Raw genomic sequence first — 22,377 nt, forward strand, 5'->3', positions numbered from 1 at the left:
CTTTGTGTATGGCAGAGGAATGGAGGATGCCAGGATGCAGGTCAAGGAAGGCATCCTATGGAAGTGAGATTTGAACTAATATCTGAAGGATTGGTGACAAGAGGAAAAGAATCCTTCTGAGAACAGCAGGTACAAAAGTCCTGAGGGTGAAAAGGTGGATGTTTCCAGGGAAGGCGAGAAGTGCAGTGTGTTTGGTAGAAGAAAAGACACTGAATGAAGTGAATGACAAGAATGATGAAGTAGGCAGGGGCTAGAGCAGGCTTGTAAGAACTCTGGAAAGTGGTGAAAAGTGTTGGGCCAAAAAGTAGTGTGATGAGATTTGCATGTTGAAACTATTTTTACCCATAGTAGTAAATAGACCTGGTAGAAGGAAATAATGATTGGCCCTCTGTTTGGAAGAACATCAGTTAGAAGGCTGGTTTATGAAAACTTTGAAAAGCAGTGGTGGCCTTTAGCATAGTGGCAGTGGAGATGGGAGCTCAGATGAATTGATAGAGGATTAAGAGTTAGGAGAGGCTTGCTGATGGGATGGTGTAGGGAAGGGATAGATAACTTTCTGATCTTGGATTTTATAGCTGGGTGGATGGTGGTGCCTCACTGAGACTGGCATGCTGGATTAAGCAATGTACATGAACAGGGCATGTTCCCTACCCCTTAATGAGCTATGCTTATGTTTTCCATGTTTTTAGCCATGTCTCTACTTGTAAAGTGTTTGAGTTGGCTAAAATTTATGTATGGCATGGATGAAGGAAGGAAAATACTTATGTAACTGATAAACTAATGCTATGTTCTTATCTAAAAAATAATTAAATGGCTTTCTTCTATCCTTTTTCTTCTTTCCTTTTAATTTGTTGTTACTAAAATGCAAATGAAAGATTTCTTGTAGATGGCCTGGGCTTTTAAACAATTTTCGGATGAGATGTAAACCTAAAAGTTAAGAGTGTTGCAGTTTGTGTTTAATGATGCTTTATATGTTTGACTTTTAAGGATAGAATTCATGAGAAGAGACTTTGGGTAGGAACCAAGTTAGGACTCTCACGATGGCTTATGCACATGATGCCACTTAGAAGGATCCAAACTTCTTTTATGGCCTGATTTTTCAATTCATTTTTTAACTGAAATCCCATAAAGAACATAAGTGGTTTGTGATACCCTTAATGTCTTAGAGTCATATCAATATTTTGCTTCACCTGTAATCTATGAAAATAACATTTATTTAGTAAACAGAAGTTGCTGTTTATCTACTGTATGCTTGGATCTTCACTAGATCTTTCAGTGCCAAAGAAAAAGATTTATTTTACCCCTTTTGCAAAGAGTGAAACTTATTTCCACAGTGTTTGTCTAGCCTGCATTTAAATACTTCTGGTGATGACAGACCTGCTACCTACCCCTAGGCACTCTTTCGTTTTCTATTATATTAATTCACTTTTTTTTAAAAATGGCAAACAAAGTACTTTTGAAACAAAATAGACAATGATGTGTTTTCTGTGTTCCATGCTTTATACAAATCAGGGAGACAGTGTGCAATCTGACCCCCAGAGAGTTCCATCAGGGCATGCTTCAACTACTCAGTGAGTGACCATCTCCTACACTAAGATTTCTGCTCCTGAGAAAAAATATCTGTCTCACTTGGCTGCATGGCCCTCCTCCTCTGTGTGAGTTGAGCCACTATTTTTTTTTTTTTTTTTTTGAGACGGAGTCTCGCTCTGTCGCCCGGGCTGGAGTGCAGTGGCCGGATCTCAGCTCACTGCAAGCTCCGCCTCCTGGGTTTACGCCATTCTCCTACCTCAGCCTCCGGAGTAGCTGGGACTACAGGCGCCCGCCACCTCGCCCGGCTAGTTTTTTTTTTTTTTTTTTTTTTTTTTTTGTATTTTTAGTAGAGACGGGGTTTCACTGTGTTAGCCAGGATGGTCTCGATCTCCTGACCTCGTGATCCGCCCGTCTCGGTCTCCCAAAGTGCTGGGATTACAGGCTTGAGCCACCGCGCCCGGCGTGAGCCACTATTTTCTAAGAAAATCTCACATGAAAGTCTTATTGGGACTCTCATTTTGGGTAATGCTTGTCTCTGATGTCATCCACATGACTCACCAAAATCTCAGGTGAACCCCACTGTGGTCAAAGATGGTTCTCTCTTCTGCTATCAATCCTGACAGATGTAACCTAAACATTCCTTTGGGCCCCAGGTAACACTGGTTTCCCCATTTTATGGAGAACATGATTTTTCATCTCTTGCTTGGGAGCATGAATATTTCTGCATCACCACAACCATAAATATCATTAGGACAGACACCACACTCTATTCCATTTCTGTATGGGACAAGATAAACTGAATAGAAAGGAATACAACTTTTAAAAGCCCTCCCTAATCTTCACTTTTAAAAATTGAAATAGCTTGATGAAAAGATATTGGGAAAAATACTTCTAAACCTAAGCTTAAGTATGTTTTTTGAAAACTTAAATCTTAAGGTACTCTACAAATAATTCAGAGTTCTTTGCCTCACTGTGACCCAAGCATATGTGTGCATTTAGAAGTCTTATTACAAGTCAGTTATAAATATATCTTACCAGATAATTACCTTGTGAATATTCAAAATTGGAATCAATGGCATGCTCAGAACCAATTTGTGGTTACAAGCATATTTAAGGCAGCTTTTGGATAAGCCACTCATAGGCACTTATTTTGGAGAGTGCTGGATAATGGTGACCACATATGCTGTCTGTTGGGTGTATTTTTCCTTAAGTATTTGTATATTTGCTCTGTTATACTGCTGTTTTCTCAAGACCCTGATGTGTTAAGTTTTCTGTGCTTTGGGGAATGGGCATGTCTTACATATGGCTGTTTTCTGGATATGTTAGACCATCTATTGTGGTGAGATTAAGTGAAAGAAAGTTGAATATATTTCCTGTGAAGTCTCTGAGGAAATTAATGAAATAAATTAATACATGCTTAAATTCGAGTTTACTTCAGAGAAGTAATTTTAGAAAATAGTTTTTCACTACCTTTACCATTCCCATGATGTTTTGACATTTACAGATTTTTATTTATTCCATAAATATTTAAATATCTGCTTGTGAAGGTTCTGTCTTTATCACCAAGCCTACTGGCGTGGCAAAGACAGTTCCTAATCTCATAGAGGATAGATCACATTGAAAGAGACTCATCCAGCCATAAATGGGTCACTTCTATCAGTGTTAACTGCTCAAAGTATGACAAGAACCTATGAAGTAAAGTTTGGCCTTTGTGTATGGGAGAGGAATGGAGGAAGCCAGGATGCAGGTTAAGGAAGGTATCCTGTGGAAGTGACACTTGAGCTAATATCTGAAGGATGAGTGACAGGAGAAAGAATGCTTCTGAGAACAGTGGGTACAAAAGCCCTGAGGTTGAAAAGGTGGATGTGTCCAGGGAAGGGGGAGAAGAATAGTGTATTTGGAAGAAGAAAAGACACTGAATGAGGTGAATGACAGTCATGATGAAGTAGGTAGGGGCTAGAGCAGGCTTGTAAAAACTCTGAAAAGTGGTAAAAAGTGTTGGGCCAAAAAGTAGTGTGATGAGGCCGGGAGCTGTAGCTCATGCCTGTAATCCCAGAACTTTGGAAGGCCGAGGTGGGTTCACACCTGTAATCCCAGCACTTCGGAGGCCAAGGCGGGAGGATCACCTGAGGTCGGGAGTTCAAGACCAGCCTGACCAACATGGAGAAACCCCGTCTCTACTAAAAATTCAAAAATAGCCAGGAGTGGTGGTGCATGCCTGTAATCCCAGCTACTCAGGAGGCTGAGGCAGGAGAATCCCTTGAAACCAGGAGGCAAAGATTGCAGTGACCCGAGATCACACCATTGCACTTCAGCCTGGGCAACAAGAGTGAAACTTTGTCTCAAGAAAAAAAAAAGGACAAGAAAAAAGAGAAAAATAACATTCAGACTTCTGCTCCTGAGAAAAAATATCTGTCTCTTGATTGCACAGCCATCCTCTTCTGTGTGAGTTGGGGCACCATATTCTAAGACCATCTCACATGAAAGTCTTATTGAGACTCTCATTTTGGGTAATGGTTGTCTCTGATGTCCACCCACATGACTCACCAAAATCTCAGCTGAACCCCACTGTGCTCCAAAAATGGTTCTCTCTTATAGTATCAATCCTGACAGATGTAACCTAAACATCCCTTTGGGGCCCAGGTAGCACTGGTTTCTTCATTTTGGGGAGAACGGATATTTCTGCATCACCAGAACCATAAATAACATTTGGACAGATACCACACTTTATTCCATTTCTGTATAGGACAAGATAAACTGAATACAAAAGAGTAAAACTTTTAAAAGCCCTCCTTACCTCTTTTTAAAACTGAAATCCCTTGGTGAAGAGATGCTGGGAAGAATACTTCTAAAACTAAGCTTAAGTATGTTTTTTGAAAATTTAAATGTTAAGGTACTCTACAAATAACTCTTTTTTTTTTTGCCTCACTGGACCCAAGCATATGTGTGCATTTAGAAGTCTAATTACAAGTTAGTTATAAATATATCTTACCAGAAAATCCAAAATTGGAATCAATAGTATGTTTAGAACCAATTTGTGGTGACAAGTATATATAAGCCAACTTTTAGATAAGCCGTTCATAGTGACTGATTTTGGAGAGCCCTGGATAGTTGTCACCTTACATGTTGTCCGTAGGGTGATGTTATTTTTTCTGAAACATTTGTGTATTTGCACGGTTATACTGTTGCTTCTTCAAGAACCTGGTGTGTTAACTTTTCTATGATTTGGATTATGGGCATGTCTTACATATGGCTGTCTTCTGGATATGTTAGACCATCTACTGTGGTAAGATTAACTGAATGAAAGTTATGTATACTTTCTGTGAAGTCCCTGAGGAAAACAATCAAATACGTTAATAAAGAAATACATGTTTGAAATTTGACTTTACTTCAGAGAAGTAATTTGAGGTTACTTCAGAAAAATTAAAGAATGTTTTTCTTTCATAATTATGCATATTACTCTGAACACCTACCTCATGCATCACTCAATATTGTAAGTTAACCACAAAGAGCTTCTCTGCTTAAATTTTCATCATGTATCTTACATTTTAATGTCCTTACCTTTCCATAGAAAAGGTCATAAATAATGCCTACCAAATATAAATGAATCTCTCAAATATTTTATTCAGCAACAGTTAGTCCCATGTTTTCACATGTGAATACACCAGGAATGATGAAACAGCATGAAGTAATTTAAGAGTTTAACTCCAGCCGGGCACGGTGGCTCAAGCCTGTAATCCCAGCACTTTGGGGGGCCGAGATGGGCGGATGACAAGGTCAGGAGATCGAGACCATCCTGGCTAACACGGTGAAACCCTGTCTCTACTAAAAAAAATACAAAAAACTAGCTGGGCGAGGTGGCGGGCGCCTGTAGTCCCAGCTACTCCGGAGGCTGAGGCAGGAGAATGGCATAAACCCGGGAGGCGGAGCTTGCAGTGAGCTGAGATCCGGCCACTGCACTCCAGCCTGGACAACAGAGCGAGACTCTGTCTCAAAAAAAAAAAAAAAGTTTAACTCCATTATTCACTTTTTAAAAATCCTGTATTTTGACAAAGTTTACTTTGAATATTGTAATTCCAAAAAATATTCTACTCCTTTTAAAGTTATATATAACTGATGTTTACACAAACTTTAGTTTATATTATTTCCTATACTCAGCATTCTGATTTAATGTCTAAAGTTTGAGTGCCCTAGATATTTCTACTGTGAATTATTCCAATATTTACATAGACTTAATTTTGGATTGAATATCTTTCATATTTACTGCATCTGCAAAAATATATTTTAGTATAAACTCTCTGGTGTTTTATAATTTGTAGTGTTTGGAAAAATACTTTCCCAAATTCATTACACCTGCAGGGTTTTCCTCAATATAAACTCACTGATGTTGAACAAAATTTTAACAACTGCCTCAGGATTTTCCTCTAGTACAAAAAGTGTACGATAAGATCTGTGATACAAGTAAAGGGATCACAATCCTCTTCATATTTGTTAATGCTTTTTCAAAACAAATACTCTTCTGTGCTTTAAAGACATTTTCTGATAGATCTTTTGACAGAAGATTTTTATTAGTAATAAGATTTTAAGACATTCACATTATTAGTGTTTCTCTCCAGTATGAATTCTCTTATGGTTAGTAAGGTTTGAAGACTGGTAAAAGGTTTTGCCAAATTTTTCACATTTGTAAGGTTTCTCTTCAGTATAAATTACCTTATGTTTAGTAAGATTTGAGGACCATTTAAAGGCTTTGCCACATTCTTCACATTTGTAGGGCTTCTTTCCAGTATGAATTATCGTATGTGTAGTAAGATTCGAGTAATGATTAAAAGCTTTGCCACATTCTTCACACTTGTAAGGTTTCTCTCCAGTATGAATTATCTTATGTGTAATAAGGGTTGAGAATTGGCTAAATGCTTGGCCACATTATTCTCATTTGTAGGGTTTCTCTCCAGTGTGAATCCTCTCATGTGCAGAAAGGCCTGAGGGCCATACAAATGCTTTGCCACATTCTTCACATTTGTAGGGTTTCTCTCCAGTGTGAATCTTCTTATGTTTAGTTAGGGTTGAGGGCCATATAAATGTTTTGCCGCATTCTTCACATTTGTAGGGTTTTTCTCCAGTATGAATTATTTTATGTCCAGTAAGGTATGTGACTTAGCTAAAAGTTTTGTCACATTTGTCACATTTGTAGGGTCTCTCTCCAGTGTGCAGCCTCTTATGTCTAATTAGGGTTGAGGGCCATACAAATGCTTTGCCACATTCTTCACATTTGTAGGGTTTCTCTCCAGTGTGCATCGTCTTATGTATGGTTAGGGCTGAGGATTGGGTAAATGCTTTGCCACATTCTTCACATTTGTAGGGTTTTTCTCCAGTATGAATTATTTTATGTCCAGTAAGGTATGTGACTTGGCTAAAAGTTTTGTCACATTTGTCACATTTGTAGGGTCTCTCTCCAGTGTGCAGCCTCTTATGTCTAGTTAGGGTTGAGGGCCATACAAATGCTTTGCCACATTCTTCACATGTGTAGGGTTTCTCTCCAGTGTGCATCGTCTTATGTATGGTTAGGGCTGAGGACTGGCTAAATGCTTTGCCACATTCTTCACATTTGTAGGGTTTCTCTCCTGTGTGTACCGTCTTATGTCTGGTTAGGGCTGAGGATTGGCTAAATGCTTTGCCACATTCTTTACATTTGTAGGGTTTCTCTCCTGTGTGCACTCTCTTATGTATAGTTAGGGTTGAGGGCCATACAAATGTTTTGCCACATTCTTCACATTTGTAAGGTTCCTCTCCAGTGTGTATTCTCTTATGTTTGGTTAGAACGCAGGATTGGCTAAATGCTTTGCCATATTCTTCACATTTGTAGGGTCTCTCTCCAGTGTGCATCCTTTCATGTCTGGTTAGGGTTAAAGATTGGCTAAAAGCTTTGCCACATTCTTCACATCTGTAAGTCTTCTCTTCAGTGAGAGTTATCTTATGTGTAGTAAGATCTGAGGTTTGATTAAAAGCTTTGCCATATTCTTCACATTTGTAGGGTTTCTCTTCAGTATGAATTTTCTTATGATTAGTGAGGGTTGAGGACCAATTAAATGTTTTTCCACATTCTTTACATTGGCAAAACTTCTCTGTAGTATAAATGCTTTTATGCTGGGTTATGTGTGAAAGCCTGCAAAATGATTTGACACATTTTTTACATTTGAAAGTTTTCTTTCCAGTGTGTCTGTCTGAATTTAAAAATTTATATAAGACTTTTGAACATTTGCCACATTGAAATACTTTTCTCTGGGTAGTTATGAAACACTGGTTAAGTTCATTATAACCTTCTTTGTGCACCTTACACTCATCCACACTTTTACAGCCTTTTCTTAACTGTAAATTCTCATGTTCACATTTTTCATATCTTCTCAGTATTACTTTTTGAAAAGAATCTTCCATGTCCTGCTCTGGCCAAAGGTTTTGAGCAAACTGAGGACATATACCTGAAAAATAAATAAATTACTCCACTTACTCCCATGAATATAGTTTTAAAATCTTACCTTTAAATTTATACAAACTACATAAACAAGATGGCTTTGCAAAATACCACAAGCCCTAATTCTTTCACAGACATATGAATGTAACAAAAACATAGAGATCAAAGTACATCTGTGGTAAATTTATAAATGAATTAAGTGTGTTCAGTGTCCCAGAAAAGCACAACACAAAAAACCACACAGAAGAAAAAGAAAGTCTGTTAAATTTACCCAACACAGCTTTTCCTGCTTCCCACTATAACATAGTGCCTTTAGAAGTAAATTACCAACTCTTGGTTTTTGTTTTAAAAGAAAGGTAAAATACTGACACATTCTTTGTCATTTCTGGCTTTTAGGGGCTTTTCCTGAAACTGGTTTCTGTCACTCATGACATAAAGTTCTGAAAGAAATGGTGGTATGTTTTGAAATGAGAGTTTGAGTCTGCTGAGACTAAAGAATAATGTTACAGCAGCAGAGACCGCAGTACCACAGAAAAGGAACAGGTGTAGCATTTGATTACTAACTCCTACAAAGTAACAAGAGTAAGCTTTCTTAACTAAAAAATAAACAGAAAATGTCAGACAACATATATTATAAGAACATGTTTGAGAAACTCCCATAATCATGATCCAAGACAATTGTTTTCGGACAATGTCAGGACAAAACTACATTATAAAGATTTTGACAGGTAGCTTCTAAGGTAAAAAACTGAAAGATTATTATATGTACAAAATAGGGCAATATCATCCCAACAGAAATATCATAAAATCTTCTGAAAGAAAACATAAAAATATTAGACGTATACATCAAGAATTGGCAATAAATTGAATAATACTCACTGATTAAAACAGGAACAGAGACAACTATGGAAAATCAGAAAAATGAGGATGAGAACAAAAATATTTAACATTTCAAAGAAAACAAAAAAGTGGAGGTAAAAAATACAGATGAAAACTGACAGATCCCAAAAGCAAGAAAAAATGATGTAAAAGCAAAGAAGCTCAACAAACTAGGATCAAAGAAAGATACTTACAACAAACACATACATAAGCACAATTTCAAAAGTCACAAAGATTATCTTTGAAGCTGCAAGATAAAAGGGATGTGCCAAACCAGGTGTAGTGGCTCATACCTGTAATCCAGGCACTTTGGGAGACTGAGGATGGCAGATCACCTGAGGTCAGGGGTTCAGGACAAGCCTGGCCAACATGGAGAAACCCCATCTCTACTAAAACTACAAAATTTAGCCGGGTGTGGAAGTGCGTGCCTATAATCCCAGCTACTCAGGTGGCTGAGGCTGAAGAACCGCTTGAACCTGGGAGGTGGGGGTTTCAGTTAGCTGATGTCACACCACTACACTCCAGCATGGCTGGGGTATAGAGTGAGGCTCTGTCTCCAAAAAAAATTAAAAAAGAGAAAAGAAAAAAGTAGTGTGCCATTTACATAGTCTTATGAGATAATCAGTGAACTGTTAACAAAATTTTGCAGGCCATAAGGGAACTAACTGTGTGATGTAGTCATAAAAATAGTTGTGAAAAAAACAGCTATTGAGAATACCATCAGCGAATCTGTCCTGCCAAAAAAAAAAAAAAAAAAAAAACCTTCCGTGGTAAACAAATTCTAAAAAAGTGTATTGGAACTGCATATACCCTACATATAAAGGGTGCTGAAAATAGTTTCTTCTACTGAAAATAACATTAATTTAAAAAAAACCATATAATCATATAAAAAAACATTATTTTCTAGAAAAAAATATGCAAATACACAATAGTAGAATTTCTTAACAGTATCCTAGTGGTGCAGAAAACATTTTTAATTATTCTCTGAAATTAGTAAGAAAAAAGCATAGAAATTATTATAAACATCTGTTAATGGATATACAACATAATAAGATATAATTAGCAATATCAATGACAACTTTGAGGGAAGATGTAATAAAAAAGAATTTTTATATGCAACTTATTATTTTGCCAAAATAAATATACTGTTGCATTTTTCAGAAGTGATACGTAATCCCCAAAGTACTAAAAAAGTTTCTGTATAAATATAGAAAAGAGGCTGGGTGCTGTGGTTCATGCCTATAATCCTAGCACTTTGCGGGGGCCAAGGCAGGTGGATCACGAGGTCAAGAGTTTGAGAACAGCTGAGCGCGGTGGCTCAAGCCTGTAATCCCAGCACTTTGGGAGACGGAGAGGGGCGGATCACGAGGTCAGGAGATCGAGACCATCCTGGCTAACACGGTGAAACACCGTCTCTACTAAAAAAATACAAAAAACTAGCCTGGGGAGGTGGTGGGCGCCTGTAGTCCCAGCTACTCGGGAGGCTGAGGCAGGAGAATGGCTTAAACCCGGGAGGCAGAGCTTGCAGTGAGCCGAGATCGCGCCACTGCACTCCAGCCTGGGTGACAGAGCGAGACTGTCTCAAAAAAAAAAAAAAAAAAAAAAAGTTTGAGAGCACCCTGGGCCAACATGGTGAAACCCCATCTCTACTAAAAATGCAAAAATCAGCCAGGCATAGTGGCACACGCCTGTAGTCCCAGCTACTCAGGAGGCTGAGGCAGGAGAATCGCTTGAACCCAGGAGGCAAAGTTCCAGTGAGCCAAGATCCCACCACTTCACTACAGCCTGGGCCTGAGAGCGAGACTCCGTCCAAAAAAAAAAAAAAAAATCTGTATGCAACTTAAGTTTATTTTTTTTTAACAGATTAAAACATGTTGTTGTATATTTTAAGGTTATATGTAATCCCCAAAGTACCACGAAAATATTTGTATAAATACACAAAAGAGGCTGGGTGTGGTGGGAGGCAGAGGCTGCAGTGAGCTGACATCACACCATTGCACCAGCCTGGACAACAAGAGCAAAACTCCATCTCAAAAAAAAAAAAAAAAAAAAAAAAAAGAAAAAAGAAGGAAAGAAAAAAAGAAAACAAAAGAAAATAAATGAAATCATATAAATACAAACATCAAAAAGACAAAGATGGAAAGAGAATAAGAGACACAGATGCAAGAATCAAATGAAATACTTAACAAAATAGTAAGTCTTTCTCTTTCAGAAAATTATATATATATACATATATATATATATAAAGTTAACTTTTAAATTCAGACATACTTTCAACAAATAGTTTTATTAAGCCAAGATACATCTTGCCTTTCTACAAGAGTCAGTTGAAATCTAATGATAAAGGCTGGGCATGGGGGCTCTTGTCTGTAATCCCAGCACTTTGGGAGGCTGAGGAAGATGGATCATGAGGTCAGGGGTTTGAGACCAGCCTGGCCAACCTGCTGAAATTCCATCTCTATTAAAAATACAAAAATTAGTTGGGCGTGGTGGCAGGTACCTGTTATCTTAGCTATTCAAAAGGCTAGGGCAGGAGAATCACTCAAAACTGGAAGGCGGAGGTTGCAGTAAGCCGAGATTGTGCCACTGCACTTCCACCTGGGTGAAGGAGCAAAACTCCATCTCAAGAAAAAAGAAAAAAAAAAAAAAGAAATCTAATGATTAAAAAAGACTGGAAGTGGCAGGATGAAAGTAGACATTCCATGCAACATTAATCAAATGAGGGCAGATACAGTCAAAATAATCATACACAAGCTACATCTTAAGTCAAAAAGTGTAATATTTTATAAAATGTACTTGAAATTGAAACTCCCAAGAAACAAAGAGGGACATCAAAAAATAATAGATTCATTCACTGGGAACCTATGACAAGTAAGTGAGAGAGAGAGAGAGTGTGTGTGTGTGTGTGTCTCACATTAGGGTTCCAAATATATGAAGCAAATAAATATTGACAGAGTGGAAGAAACACACAGAAAGCAATATAATTATAGAAACAAATACCACACTTTCTGCAATAAAAATAAAACAAGAAAAGAAGGTAAATAAGGGAACAGACTACGTAAAGGCAGTATAAAACAATTATTCCAAACAGAGTTATGGAGAACACTCCTCAACAACATCAGAATACACATCCTTCTCAATAGCTCATACAACATTTCCCTTGATAAACCACATCTTTAGCCAAAAAGGAAGTCATATCAAAATTTTTAAAAGTAAACTTCTATGAACTACTTTCTATGATCAAAATGGAATGAGAGCACACACCCATATGAGAAAAAAACTGAAAAATTTACAAATATATAGAAATTAACACACTCTTGAGTGTGCTCTTGTACAAAGGTTGAAATAGTTAAATCGTGAAGAGGTCCATCCTTCTCAGTGCAATCTACATATTTAATGCCATGTTTTCCAAATTACTCATTGCATTCTTGAAGAAATAGAAACAGCAACCCCAAAAGTATATAGAATCCCAAGAGACAAAGTACACAATAATCTTCAAAAAAAAAAAAAAAAAAAGAAAAAAGAAAGAAAAGAAAAAAGAATGCTGGTGGCATTAAAGTTCTTAATTCAAAACACATTACAAAGCTACAAAATTAAAACAATTTGGTATGAGTATAAAGGTAAAAAAGTGGACTAATAAAATAGAATGCAGCACATAAACTTTCACATATATGGTCATATAAGGAGTTATTTACATACCCATAATTATTGCAGCATTGTTACTCTAAGACAATAGGTGAAAGCAATGCAAATTTCTTTCACCAAGTCATTTAGTAGACATAATTTGAAATATAAAAATTCTGAGGCCGGACGCAGTGACTCAAGCCTGTAATCCCAGCACTTTGAAAGGCTAGCAGATGACCTGAGGTTGGGAGTTCAAGACCAGCCTGACCAACATGGCAAAACGCCATCTCTACTAAAAATACAAAATTAGCTGGGCCTGGAGCCACATGCCTGTAATCCCAGGTATTTGGGGGACTGACGCAGGAGAATCGCTTGAACCTGGGAGGCAGAGGTTGCAGTGAGCCAAGATTGCACCATTGCACTCCAACCTGGGCAACAAAGGTGAAACTCCATCCAAAAAAAAAAAAAAAAATTCTGGACTATTACTCAGTATTCAAAAAGCAGGAAATATTCTACCAACCATAAATATAAATCTTGATGGCATTATGCTAAATGAAATGAGCCAGCCACAAGAAGACAGAGATTGTATGAGATATATGAAGAAGCTACACTCTTAGAAACAAGAGAGTGGTATTTGCAAAGTGCCATAAAACAGAAAAAATTGGGGCCAAGCATGGTGGATCACACCTGTAATCCCAGCACTTTGGGAGGCTGAGGCAGGTGAATCATCTAAGGTCAGGAGTTTGAAACCAGCCTGGCCAACATGGCGAAACCCCATATCTACTAAAAATGCAAAATTTAGAAAGGCATGGTAGTGGGCACCTGTAGTCCCAGCTACTCAGGAGCCTGAGGCACTAAAATTGCTTGAACCTGGGAGGTGGAGGTTGCAGTGAGCTGAGATCACACCACTGCAATGCAGTTAGGGTGACAGAGCAAGACTCCATCTCCAAAAAAAAAAAAAAAAGGAAAACTTGGTAGTGGTTTAATATGTATTAGGATTTAGCTTTGCAAGATGAAAACATTTTAGCAATATGTTACCTGACATTGTCAAGATAATTAACATGACTAAACTGAATATTTAAAAATATTTTCTGGTAAATTTTGTTATTTTTTTGACAAGTAAAAATAAACAATAATACCTAAAAGAGATAGAGTTATGATAGTTTTAAATTATAGTCAAATCCAAGTGTTTCTCCCACACAAAATTCATAAAGATTCACAAATAGGATGTTGAAATTACAAGAATTTTGACTTCTCATCTACACAGGATTAGAAAACCATTCAAAACAATCCTAAACAACAAATACACAAGTTATAAAAAAAACTCAGGGATAACATTTATATAGGCAAACAGAGATAATTCTATTGGAAAAAGACATGGCTAATTCATATATGATTTTGCTCCACAATGTTGTAAATTGTACAAAGTTAAATATTGGCACGCACAATTATTGTACTAAAAAATCAAAATTAACAGATGTGTGGTGGCATACCCTCAAATATATAACAAAAAAAGTAAAACTGCAAAACAAAATTAAAACATGGAATGTAAAACTTACTAGATACAATTAGATCAATATATTCATTAAAGAAATCTTAGAAAAAGAATATGGAAAAAAATAATACAGAGGTTACTCGAAGATAAAGAAAGGGTGAGGACTTCCCAAATTTTGAGGTAATAAAAGGAAACCCTGTGTCTACTAAAAAAAAAAAAGTAATACAAAATTAGCCAGGTGTGGTGGCACATGCCTGTAATCCCAGCTACTCAGGAGGCTGAGGCAGGAGAATTGGTTGAACCTGGGAGGCGGATCTTGCATGGCCAGGTGTGGAGGCTTATGCCTGTAATCCCAATACTCTGGGTGGCTGAGTCAGGCAGATCACAAGGTCCAGACCATCCTGGCCAACATGTTGAAACCCCGTCTCTACTAAAAGTACAAAAATTAGCCGGGCATGTTGGTGTTTGCCTGTAGTTCCAGCTACTCAGGAGGCTGAGGCAGGAGAATTGCTGGAACCTGGAAGCAGAGGTTGTAGTGATCTGAGATCATGCCACGGCACTCCAGCCTGGCGACAGAGCAAGACTCCATCTCAATACATACAGACATACAGTTATCCTTACCTAGGAAAGCCAGGTTTCTGTAGTTTTCTAACATCACATTCCTATATAAATTTTTCTGTGCAGTGTCCAGGCATTGCCACTCCTCCAGAGAGAATTCTATGGCCACATCCCTAAATGTCAACAGTCCCTGGAAGATGCACACAAACACACCTACTTACAAAGTAGCTATGGGCAGAATTTTTTATTTGACTCAAGGTAAAATCAGAAAGTGAATAGAACTTGTTCTGACTTATAAGAGTGACTGAAATTATTCCATAAAATAATTGTCAACACACAAATGTTTTCTAATGTATTCTCTAATTCTGAGAGAAGAGTGACATAATATCCATAATATCAGTGTATATATGATACTTGTCTGAATGATCAAGTGTAAAATTGAGGGCATAAACACAAACATGTACATTTTTTAGTGCTATATTTACATAATACAGAATGAGTTGTGTATATTTTTCAGATGAAAAAGACATAGTTGTTTTTATTTTTCAGACAAAACAGATATGTTGAGTTAGAAGGTACCATTCAAATTTTAATGTGTACAATAAACTGGACATCTTGTTAATGCAGATTATCTTTTCAGGAGATCTGAAATAAAGTCTGAGTTACTGAATCTCTATGAAGCTTACCAGTAATGCCAATGTTTTGGCCCCAAAAGACTATTTTGTCAAACATCCAGTAAGTGGAAGAGCCTGTGTTTGTGTGTGTTTTTTTTTTTCTAGCCTATAAACAACGATGAGAGCTTTCGTTTACCAAAGAAAGATAAATGCGAAAAAAACTTTAAAAAAAGGGTAGCTGCCAATTAAATGTGATGGTTTATGCACATCAGCTGCATAAAGATACCTAATGATAAAGAGAAAAATCTATAGAGAAAAAATCTGTGAGAGCTTATTAAGTGAGTTATTAACATCAACTGCACCAGGACAAGTTTTTATAGTGTGCAGATACACCCAGAAGGACAAAGCATCACTACTGAAATATTGCCCCCACTAAAGTCAGTTACAGTCTGAATTTAACCGTAAGAAAACATCATTTTTGTGGAAAGTTCAAGATAATGGCTATCTTCCATGTTCCATCATTGTACTTCAGCCTGGGCGTTGCTGTGAGACTATCTTAAACACACACACACAATAAAACAGGATATAGAACAAAGATATTCACTGTCAAAAATTTACACTGCTGCAAAAAGGAACTGAAGTTTTCAGGAATCTATGTAACTCACCAATTATCTACCATATTTTTTTGTGGAAATATATTCACTGTCTACAGCTGAAATTGAAGAGGGATTTTTCTTTTTTTTTCTTGGTAGCTACCATTCTAAAAGCTAGATGGAATTCTGTTTGAAATCACTCAGCCATAAAAAAACACACCTGAGAATATTTCCAAACCCACTCTGAGGAAAAAAAAAGGAAGTGAAAATTTTCAACAAATAAAATATATTATTAGATATTAATGTTTTTGAAACTCACCTCTTTTATGCTCTTATATTTTCTTATCTTTCAAGCTCTACTAATAAAACGCAACATATAGTTAAAAAACTGAGGTCAGCTGAGCACAGTGGCTCAGGCCTGTAATCTCAGCACTTTGGAAGGCCCAGGCATGTGTCACTTGAGGTCAGAAGCTTGAGACTATCCTGGCTAACATGGTGAAACTCCGTCTCTACTAAAAATACAAAAACTAGCTGGGAGTGGTGGTGCACACTGTAGTCCTAGCTACTTGGGAGGCTGAAGAAGAGAATCACTTGAAATTGGGATTTGGAGGTTGCAGTGAGCTAAGATGGCACCACTTCACCCCAGCCTGGGTGAGAGAGGGAAAGGCTATCTTTAAAAAAAATAATAATAATAAACCTCAGGTCAAAATAAGTGAACAAATCTTTTCAAGATACAGATATGTCTTACTCAAGTGTCAAGTCAGGCCATTCAATTACTTGAGTGTCCCACCCCATCCTGCTCACTTAATTACTCAATAACCCCTCTCAGAAGACTCTGAACTATGCCCCAGTGAGTGCCTTGGGCACATTTTACTCCGCAAGTTCTTACACCATCTCAATGGAGTCAGATTTCTGGGGTTTGGTAGTTTTTTTTTTTTTCCTGGAGATTTTTTTACTATTTTTCTTGCACTATTTTTCTGTCCCCTAAAGGAATTCAGAATGCAGAAATTATTTTTCTCCTCAATACTAGTATCTGATTGGCTGACCAGCAATGTGTCTCCAAGAAACGAAAGTTAAGTTGGGTGAAGACAATATTAATGTCTCAAGGGGTTAACTTAAAAAAGAAAAAAAAAGCAGCAGGAAATGCCTCTTAGCCTCAGGGCATCCACTTGCACACTTGAGAAGCTACACTCAATACCTCAGGTTGTCCTATGAGGGAAAATGACCCAGTAGCTGATATTCACTAGACACTCTAGCAGATATAGCCATGGTGGGTGTCGAGGTTTATCCCCATACAGTACTGAAACCCAGGTCCAAGAAAAACTGAAGGGTGGGCCGGACGCGGTGGCTCACGCCTGTAATTCCAGCACTTTGGGAGGCCAAGGTGGGCGGATCACAAGGTCAGGAGATCAAGACCATCATGGCTAACACAGTGAAACCCTGTCTCTAATACAAAAAAAAAAAAAAAATTAGCCAGGCGTAGTGGCAGGCCCCTGTAGTCCCAGCTACTTGGGAGGCTGAGGCAGGAGAATGGCCTGAACCTGGAGGTGGAGCTTGCAGTGAGCTGAGATCACGGGTCACTGCACTCCAGCCTGGGTGATAGAGCAAGACTCTGTCTCACAAAAAATAAAAAATAAAAATAAAATACTGAAGGGTGACTGAAGACACATCACCCTATAAAGTTTCAAAAGGAAAACCTGACCCAAAAACATTCTGATATCTGTGTCTAGTGAAAATAGAAGAAAAAAATGCATAGAGATATTTTACTATACAGTGTCAGGAGATTATTCTTTGCTTTTCTCTCATAGGAAATATTTTTTTAAAAAATCTTTTTAAATGTGCCATCAAATGCTTTGTCAAAAAATGATTAATAGGCCAGGTGTGGTGGCTCATGTCTGTAATTCCAGCTCTTTGGGAGGCTGAGGCAGGCAGATCGCTTAAAGCCAGGAGTTCGAGACCAGCCTGGCCAATATAGTGAAACCCCATCTCTACTAAAAATACAAAAATTAGCCAGGCGTGGTGGTGGGCAACTGTAATTCCAGCTACTTGGGAGGAGACAAGAGAATCGTTTGAGCCTGGGAGACAAAGCCTGCAGTGAGCCAAGGTTGTGCCACTGTACTCCAGCCTGGGTAACAGAGCAAGGCTCCATCTCAAAAATTAAAAATAAAAAGAATTACTTAAAATAGGTATCAAAATGTATACTAAAGGATAAATAGTTGATAGAGTGCATTAAGGTGGGAAGACTGGCATTTGGGAATGTCAGACCAAACTGGAAATTTAGTATTTTTCTGCAAGCCAGAGTTAGACTGGAGGAATAGGGGATAAGGGGTAGACCTGAGGCCCTTCTTGGGATACTAGTGAAAATTTCAGGGAAAAATCAGTCCTCTGTGGAGTGTGAAAATCATTAAGTGGCAGGAAATTAGATTGAGGTGGCTCTAGTCCCCGGATTTCTACTTCTTTTTTTTTTTTTTTTTTGAGACGGAGTCTAGCTCTGTCGCCCAGGCTGGAGTGTAGTGGCCGGATCTCAGCTCACTGCAAGCTCCGCCTCCCGGGTTCACGCCATTCTCCTGCCTCAGCCTCCCGAGTAGCTGGGACTACAGGCGCCCGCCAGGTCGCCCGGCTAGTTTTTTGTATTTTTAGTAGAGACGGGGTTTCACCATGTTAGCCAGGATGGTCTTGATCTCCTGACCTCGTGATCCGCCCGTCTCGGCCTCCCAAAGTGCTGGGATTACAGGCTTGAGCCACCGCGCCCGGCCCGGATTTCTACTTCTAAAAAAAGTCTAAACTCAAGAGCATTTTCTGGTAAATTACTACATTGGCGGAAACAAGCCTCGGGTTTAACCAACTATAAACTGCCAATTAAGCTCTGATTACATAACCAGGATATTTCCACCTTGATTTTAAAAATTAAGAAACTAGGGCAGGCGCGGGGCTCACGCCTGTAATCCCAACACTTTGAAAGGCTGAGGTGGGTGGATCACCTGAGGTCAGGAGTTCAGGACCAGCCTGGCCAACATGGTAAACCCCTCCCTCCGTCTTTACTAAAAATTTAAAAAATGGCCAAGTGTGGTGGCGGGCGCCTGTAGTCCCAGCTACTACGGAGGCAGAGGTTGCAGTGAGCCGAGATTAAGCCACTGGACTCCAGCGTAGGCAACAGAGTTGAGACTGTCTCAAAAAAAAAAAAAAAAAGAAAAACAAAACAAAACAACAACAAAAAGTACATCACAGTACCTAGCCAATTACTCAATTTGCTTTTTATCACGAACCTTATAAAAGTCTTTCCTTCAAGCCCCTTCCATGGATTACAAATTACAAACCACAGCCGGGTGCTCTAAATTATTTAACATTTTCGCGGTGACACCATAAATTTTTAACAGGAAAAAAGAAAGCCTGGGACGCCTATGGACAAAAACTCTTCCCATTCATGAACCCGCACCGCGAGTCAGGATTCTGCCCTGACGTTCCTCCTCCATGGTCTCTGCACAATCTAGGAGAGACGCGGGGCTACTGGTGCAGAACTGCCCAGAGAGGACTCCAGGCCAGGGCACAATCACTACACAGGGAAGAGACAGGACGCCCGGAGGCCCAGCTGCCAGCGCAGCCGCCATCTCATGGCTGAAGGGGACTGAGGCCGAGCTGGACAAGAACTCGGGGCGAACATTGTGGAGCTGACTGCAGGGAGGCCTGAGTCCGGCCACAGCCGCTTCCCACCGGTTCCAACCAGCCCCGTTCCCTCTCTCGGGATGTCGGACCGGCCCTCTCACCATTTCTAGGCTTCCAGGGGGTCCTGACTTCCTAGTTGTGGATCTCCAATAACTGTAGGTCACAGGGCCACAGAGGCTGGGCCTCTAGAAGCAGAAGACACAGAGCGGTGAGCACTAGACTTGGACCTCCTGCTGCAGTGAGAGATAAAGGCCACCGCCAAATCACGGAAGCCGCCCTGTTCGCTCCAGCTGTGTGCCTGATTGGACAGTTCCCAGGACAGCGTCCCTGATTGGATAACGTTTAAGACCCCGCCTTCTCGGGCCCTGAGTGACAGCAGATGTGATTAGAGGTTGGGCTGAATGAAGAAAGATTCACAGCCTCAGCTGCAGCCTTTTCAGGCAGGTCTTCCTCCCTGAGCTGAACCAGGCCCATCCCAGAGCACTGGAAAACTCTATCTCTTCTTTGCTGTCTTTTTCAATGTATCCAAAATGTGAACTTTTTTTTTTTTTTTTTTTTTTTTTTGTGACGGAGTTTCTCTCTTGTTGCCCAGGCTGGAGTGCAAAGATGCAATGTTGTAAGTAAACTTTTAGTGCCACAAAATAAATAGCACTTGAATATAAAATTTGTTTTTTTTTCTACTTAGCAAGGCAATTTAATTTTATAGAAGTGTTTGCCGTTATAGATGGAGCAACAATGAGCGCACACTTAAGAGCGGGGAAGGGGTTCTTATCCCTGAAGCACGTGGCCCTTGCTGCTGTGTCCTTACCCTGTTGGCTAGGATTAGACCGCACAGTAAACTAATTCAGATTGGCTAATTTAAATAGAGTGATGGGGTGAGTGGTTTGGCGGGAGTCAGGGTGGAGCAGGTCGGGGCAGAGCAGGTAATCAGAATGAGTTAATGTGGAGCAGGTGATGGAAAAAGGTTGCTTTACGAGGAAGTTAATTTTAAAAGCAGAAGGCAAAGAATTGAAAATACTGACATATTGATTTTTGAAGAGAAATTAAAAACTTATATGTAATACATGATCTCAGCTCACTGCAACCTTTGCCTCCCGGGATCAAGTGATTCTCCTGCCTCAGCCTCCAGAGTAGTTGGGACTACAGGTGCACACCACCACATCTGGCTAATTTTTGTATTTTTAGTAGGGACTAGGTTTCGCCACGTTAGCTACATTGGTTTCGAACATCTGACCTCAGAAGATCCACCTGCCTTGGCTCCCAAAGTGCTGGGATTACAGGCGTGAGCCACCATGCCTGGCCAACTCAATGTTATCTTTAAAGCAAAATTAGGAATGCCTTTGTTCTCCAGATGTTGGGATATCTGGACACTCCTAAGTCTGGTTCTGCTTAGTAAACATTATTAATTCATTTCCTTAACCATAAACATCTAGAGGCTAGGCATGCCTAACTTGCTGAGAATGCAGCCCAGCAAGTCACAGCATCATTTTCCTGGCCCTCTCTCAAAATGAAGTCACTCTGGTTCAAACGCTTCTGACATATTTTTTCCCTTCTTTTACAAGAGGACCCTAAATCCTAAGAGTTGCAGAGAGACAAAGATTAGTCTTCTGTAACTTTTTCAGGCTGAATAGGGGCGATGACATTCCTGCCTCACTACTGGGGTCTCTTGCATTCAGGGTAGAGAAAGTCAGACAGTGCTGGTATGGTGAAGGTCATTCATAACTTCGAGTTTCGAAAAAGGGTGATATCTGAAAGACTAATAAGTGTCCAATTTAAGAAAGCATTTAGTGAGCTTTTAAAAAAATTCATTTAGTGAATTTTAAAAGTAGAAGGCAAAGAATTGAACATACTGACATATTGATTTTTGAAGAGAAATTAAAAACTTATATGTAATATGCGATCTCAGCTCACTGCAACCTTTGCCTCCCGGGATCAAGCGATTCTCCTGCCTCAGCCTCCAGAGTAGTTGGGACTACACAAAGAGTACAACCACAATATGTTTCACAACAGCAAAGCAAAACTCATAAAATTATTCCAAGTAAACTAAACAGGAAGGCTTTTCAAGAAGTAGACGGTTGTTGGAACCAAGCTGATATAGGATTGAATGATAATGCGTAAATGGTAAGAGTGTCTAAAACTTGTATAGCCTGGGTAATATTATGTGAATAGTCTGGAGCATACACATAACATTCGGTTGTGAGCAAAGCACAAGATCCCTTTTCGGTCTCTGTTAAAATGTCTACATACCCAACAGTTTGTTTGATTATGTAGAGAGGATGAAGTCTGTGTCCACTCAGTAAATAAGTTACTCTCTGCATGATTCCAACTTATACCCAAAAGTAGAATGTCAATCCATATCTTTTATGTTACCCATCCCTGTCTCATCTTCTGAACAGGAATTGGAGGTCACTTGCTCATGGGAATAAACAGATCAGTCTCTTGAGTTCTGCTGGCCTGTAGGACTTCATAAGAGACAGGTTTAATTTGAAATAAGTGGACCCAGCCATTTATTCCCAGAATTTAAACTGCTGTTGGGTTACTAAAGAGAACTTGATAGGGTCCCTTCCACTTTGGGGAAAGTTGATCTGCTGGGGATCCTTCTTTCCAAGTTTTTAATGGGACCAAATTTCCCAGCTGGGTTGTAACAGGATTATCTTCCTTAGCTGGGGAAGGGAATCTTTGATTTCTATATTCAAAGAGTGCATTTTGCACTTGTCACATAATTCTGTAGCTTGAAATTATCTGTGTTTATTAGAAGGTATGTAGCTAACAAAGGCCTTCCATACATTATTTCAAAAAAGTTGAGCTGCAGATTTCCCTTAGAGGCCACTGGAACTTGTAATAAGGCTGCAGATAACAAAGACAGTCAGGTCTTCAATGTTTCTTGGCAGAGCTTAGCAAGAGTCCTGTTTTGAATTTGATTAGCTCTTTTTACTTTCTCTGAAGACTGTG

General features: G+C 39.1%; 1 protein-coding gene across 1 annotated transcript in view; it reads right to left on the minus strand.

The window, feature by feature from the left end:
* Positions 1-6,129: 6,129 nt before the first annotated feature.
* The window catches only part of LOC104666725 (zinc finger protein 254-like), a 44,397-nt gene continuing 28,149 nt past the window's right edge, over positions 6,130-22,377 (minus strand). Inside the window, 5 exon segments of the mRNA XM_030942335.1 lie at positions 6,130-6,458; positions 6,537-6,946; positions 7,031-8,006; positions 14,619-14,745; positions 19,527-19,610. Coding sequence (XP_030798195.1) covers positions 6,130-6,458; positions 6,537-6,946; positions 7,031-8,006; positions 14,619-14,745; positions 19,527-19,610 — 1,926 coding nt within the window.

Source organism: Rhinopithecus roxellana, chromosome 12, assembly GCF_007565055.1.
Source record: "Rhinopithecus roxellana isolate Shanxi Qingling chromosome 12, ASM756505v1, whole genome shotgun sequence".
Classification (NCBI taxonomy): domain Eukaryota; kingdom Metazoa; phylum Chordata; class Mammalia; order Primates; family Cercopithecidae; genus Rhinopithecus; species Rhinopithecus roxellana.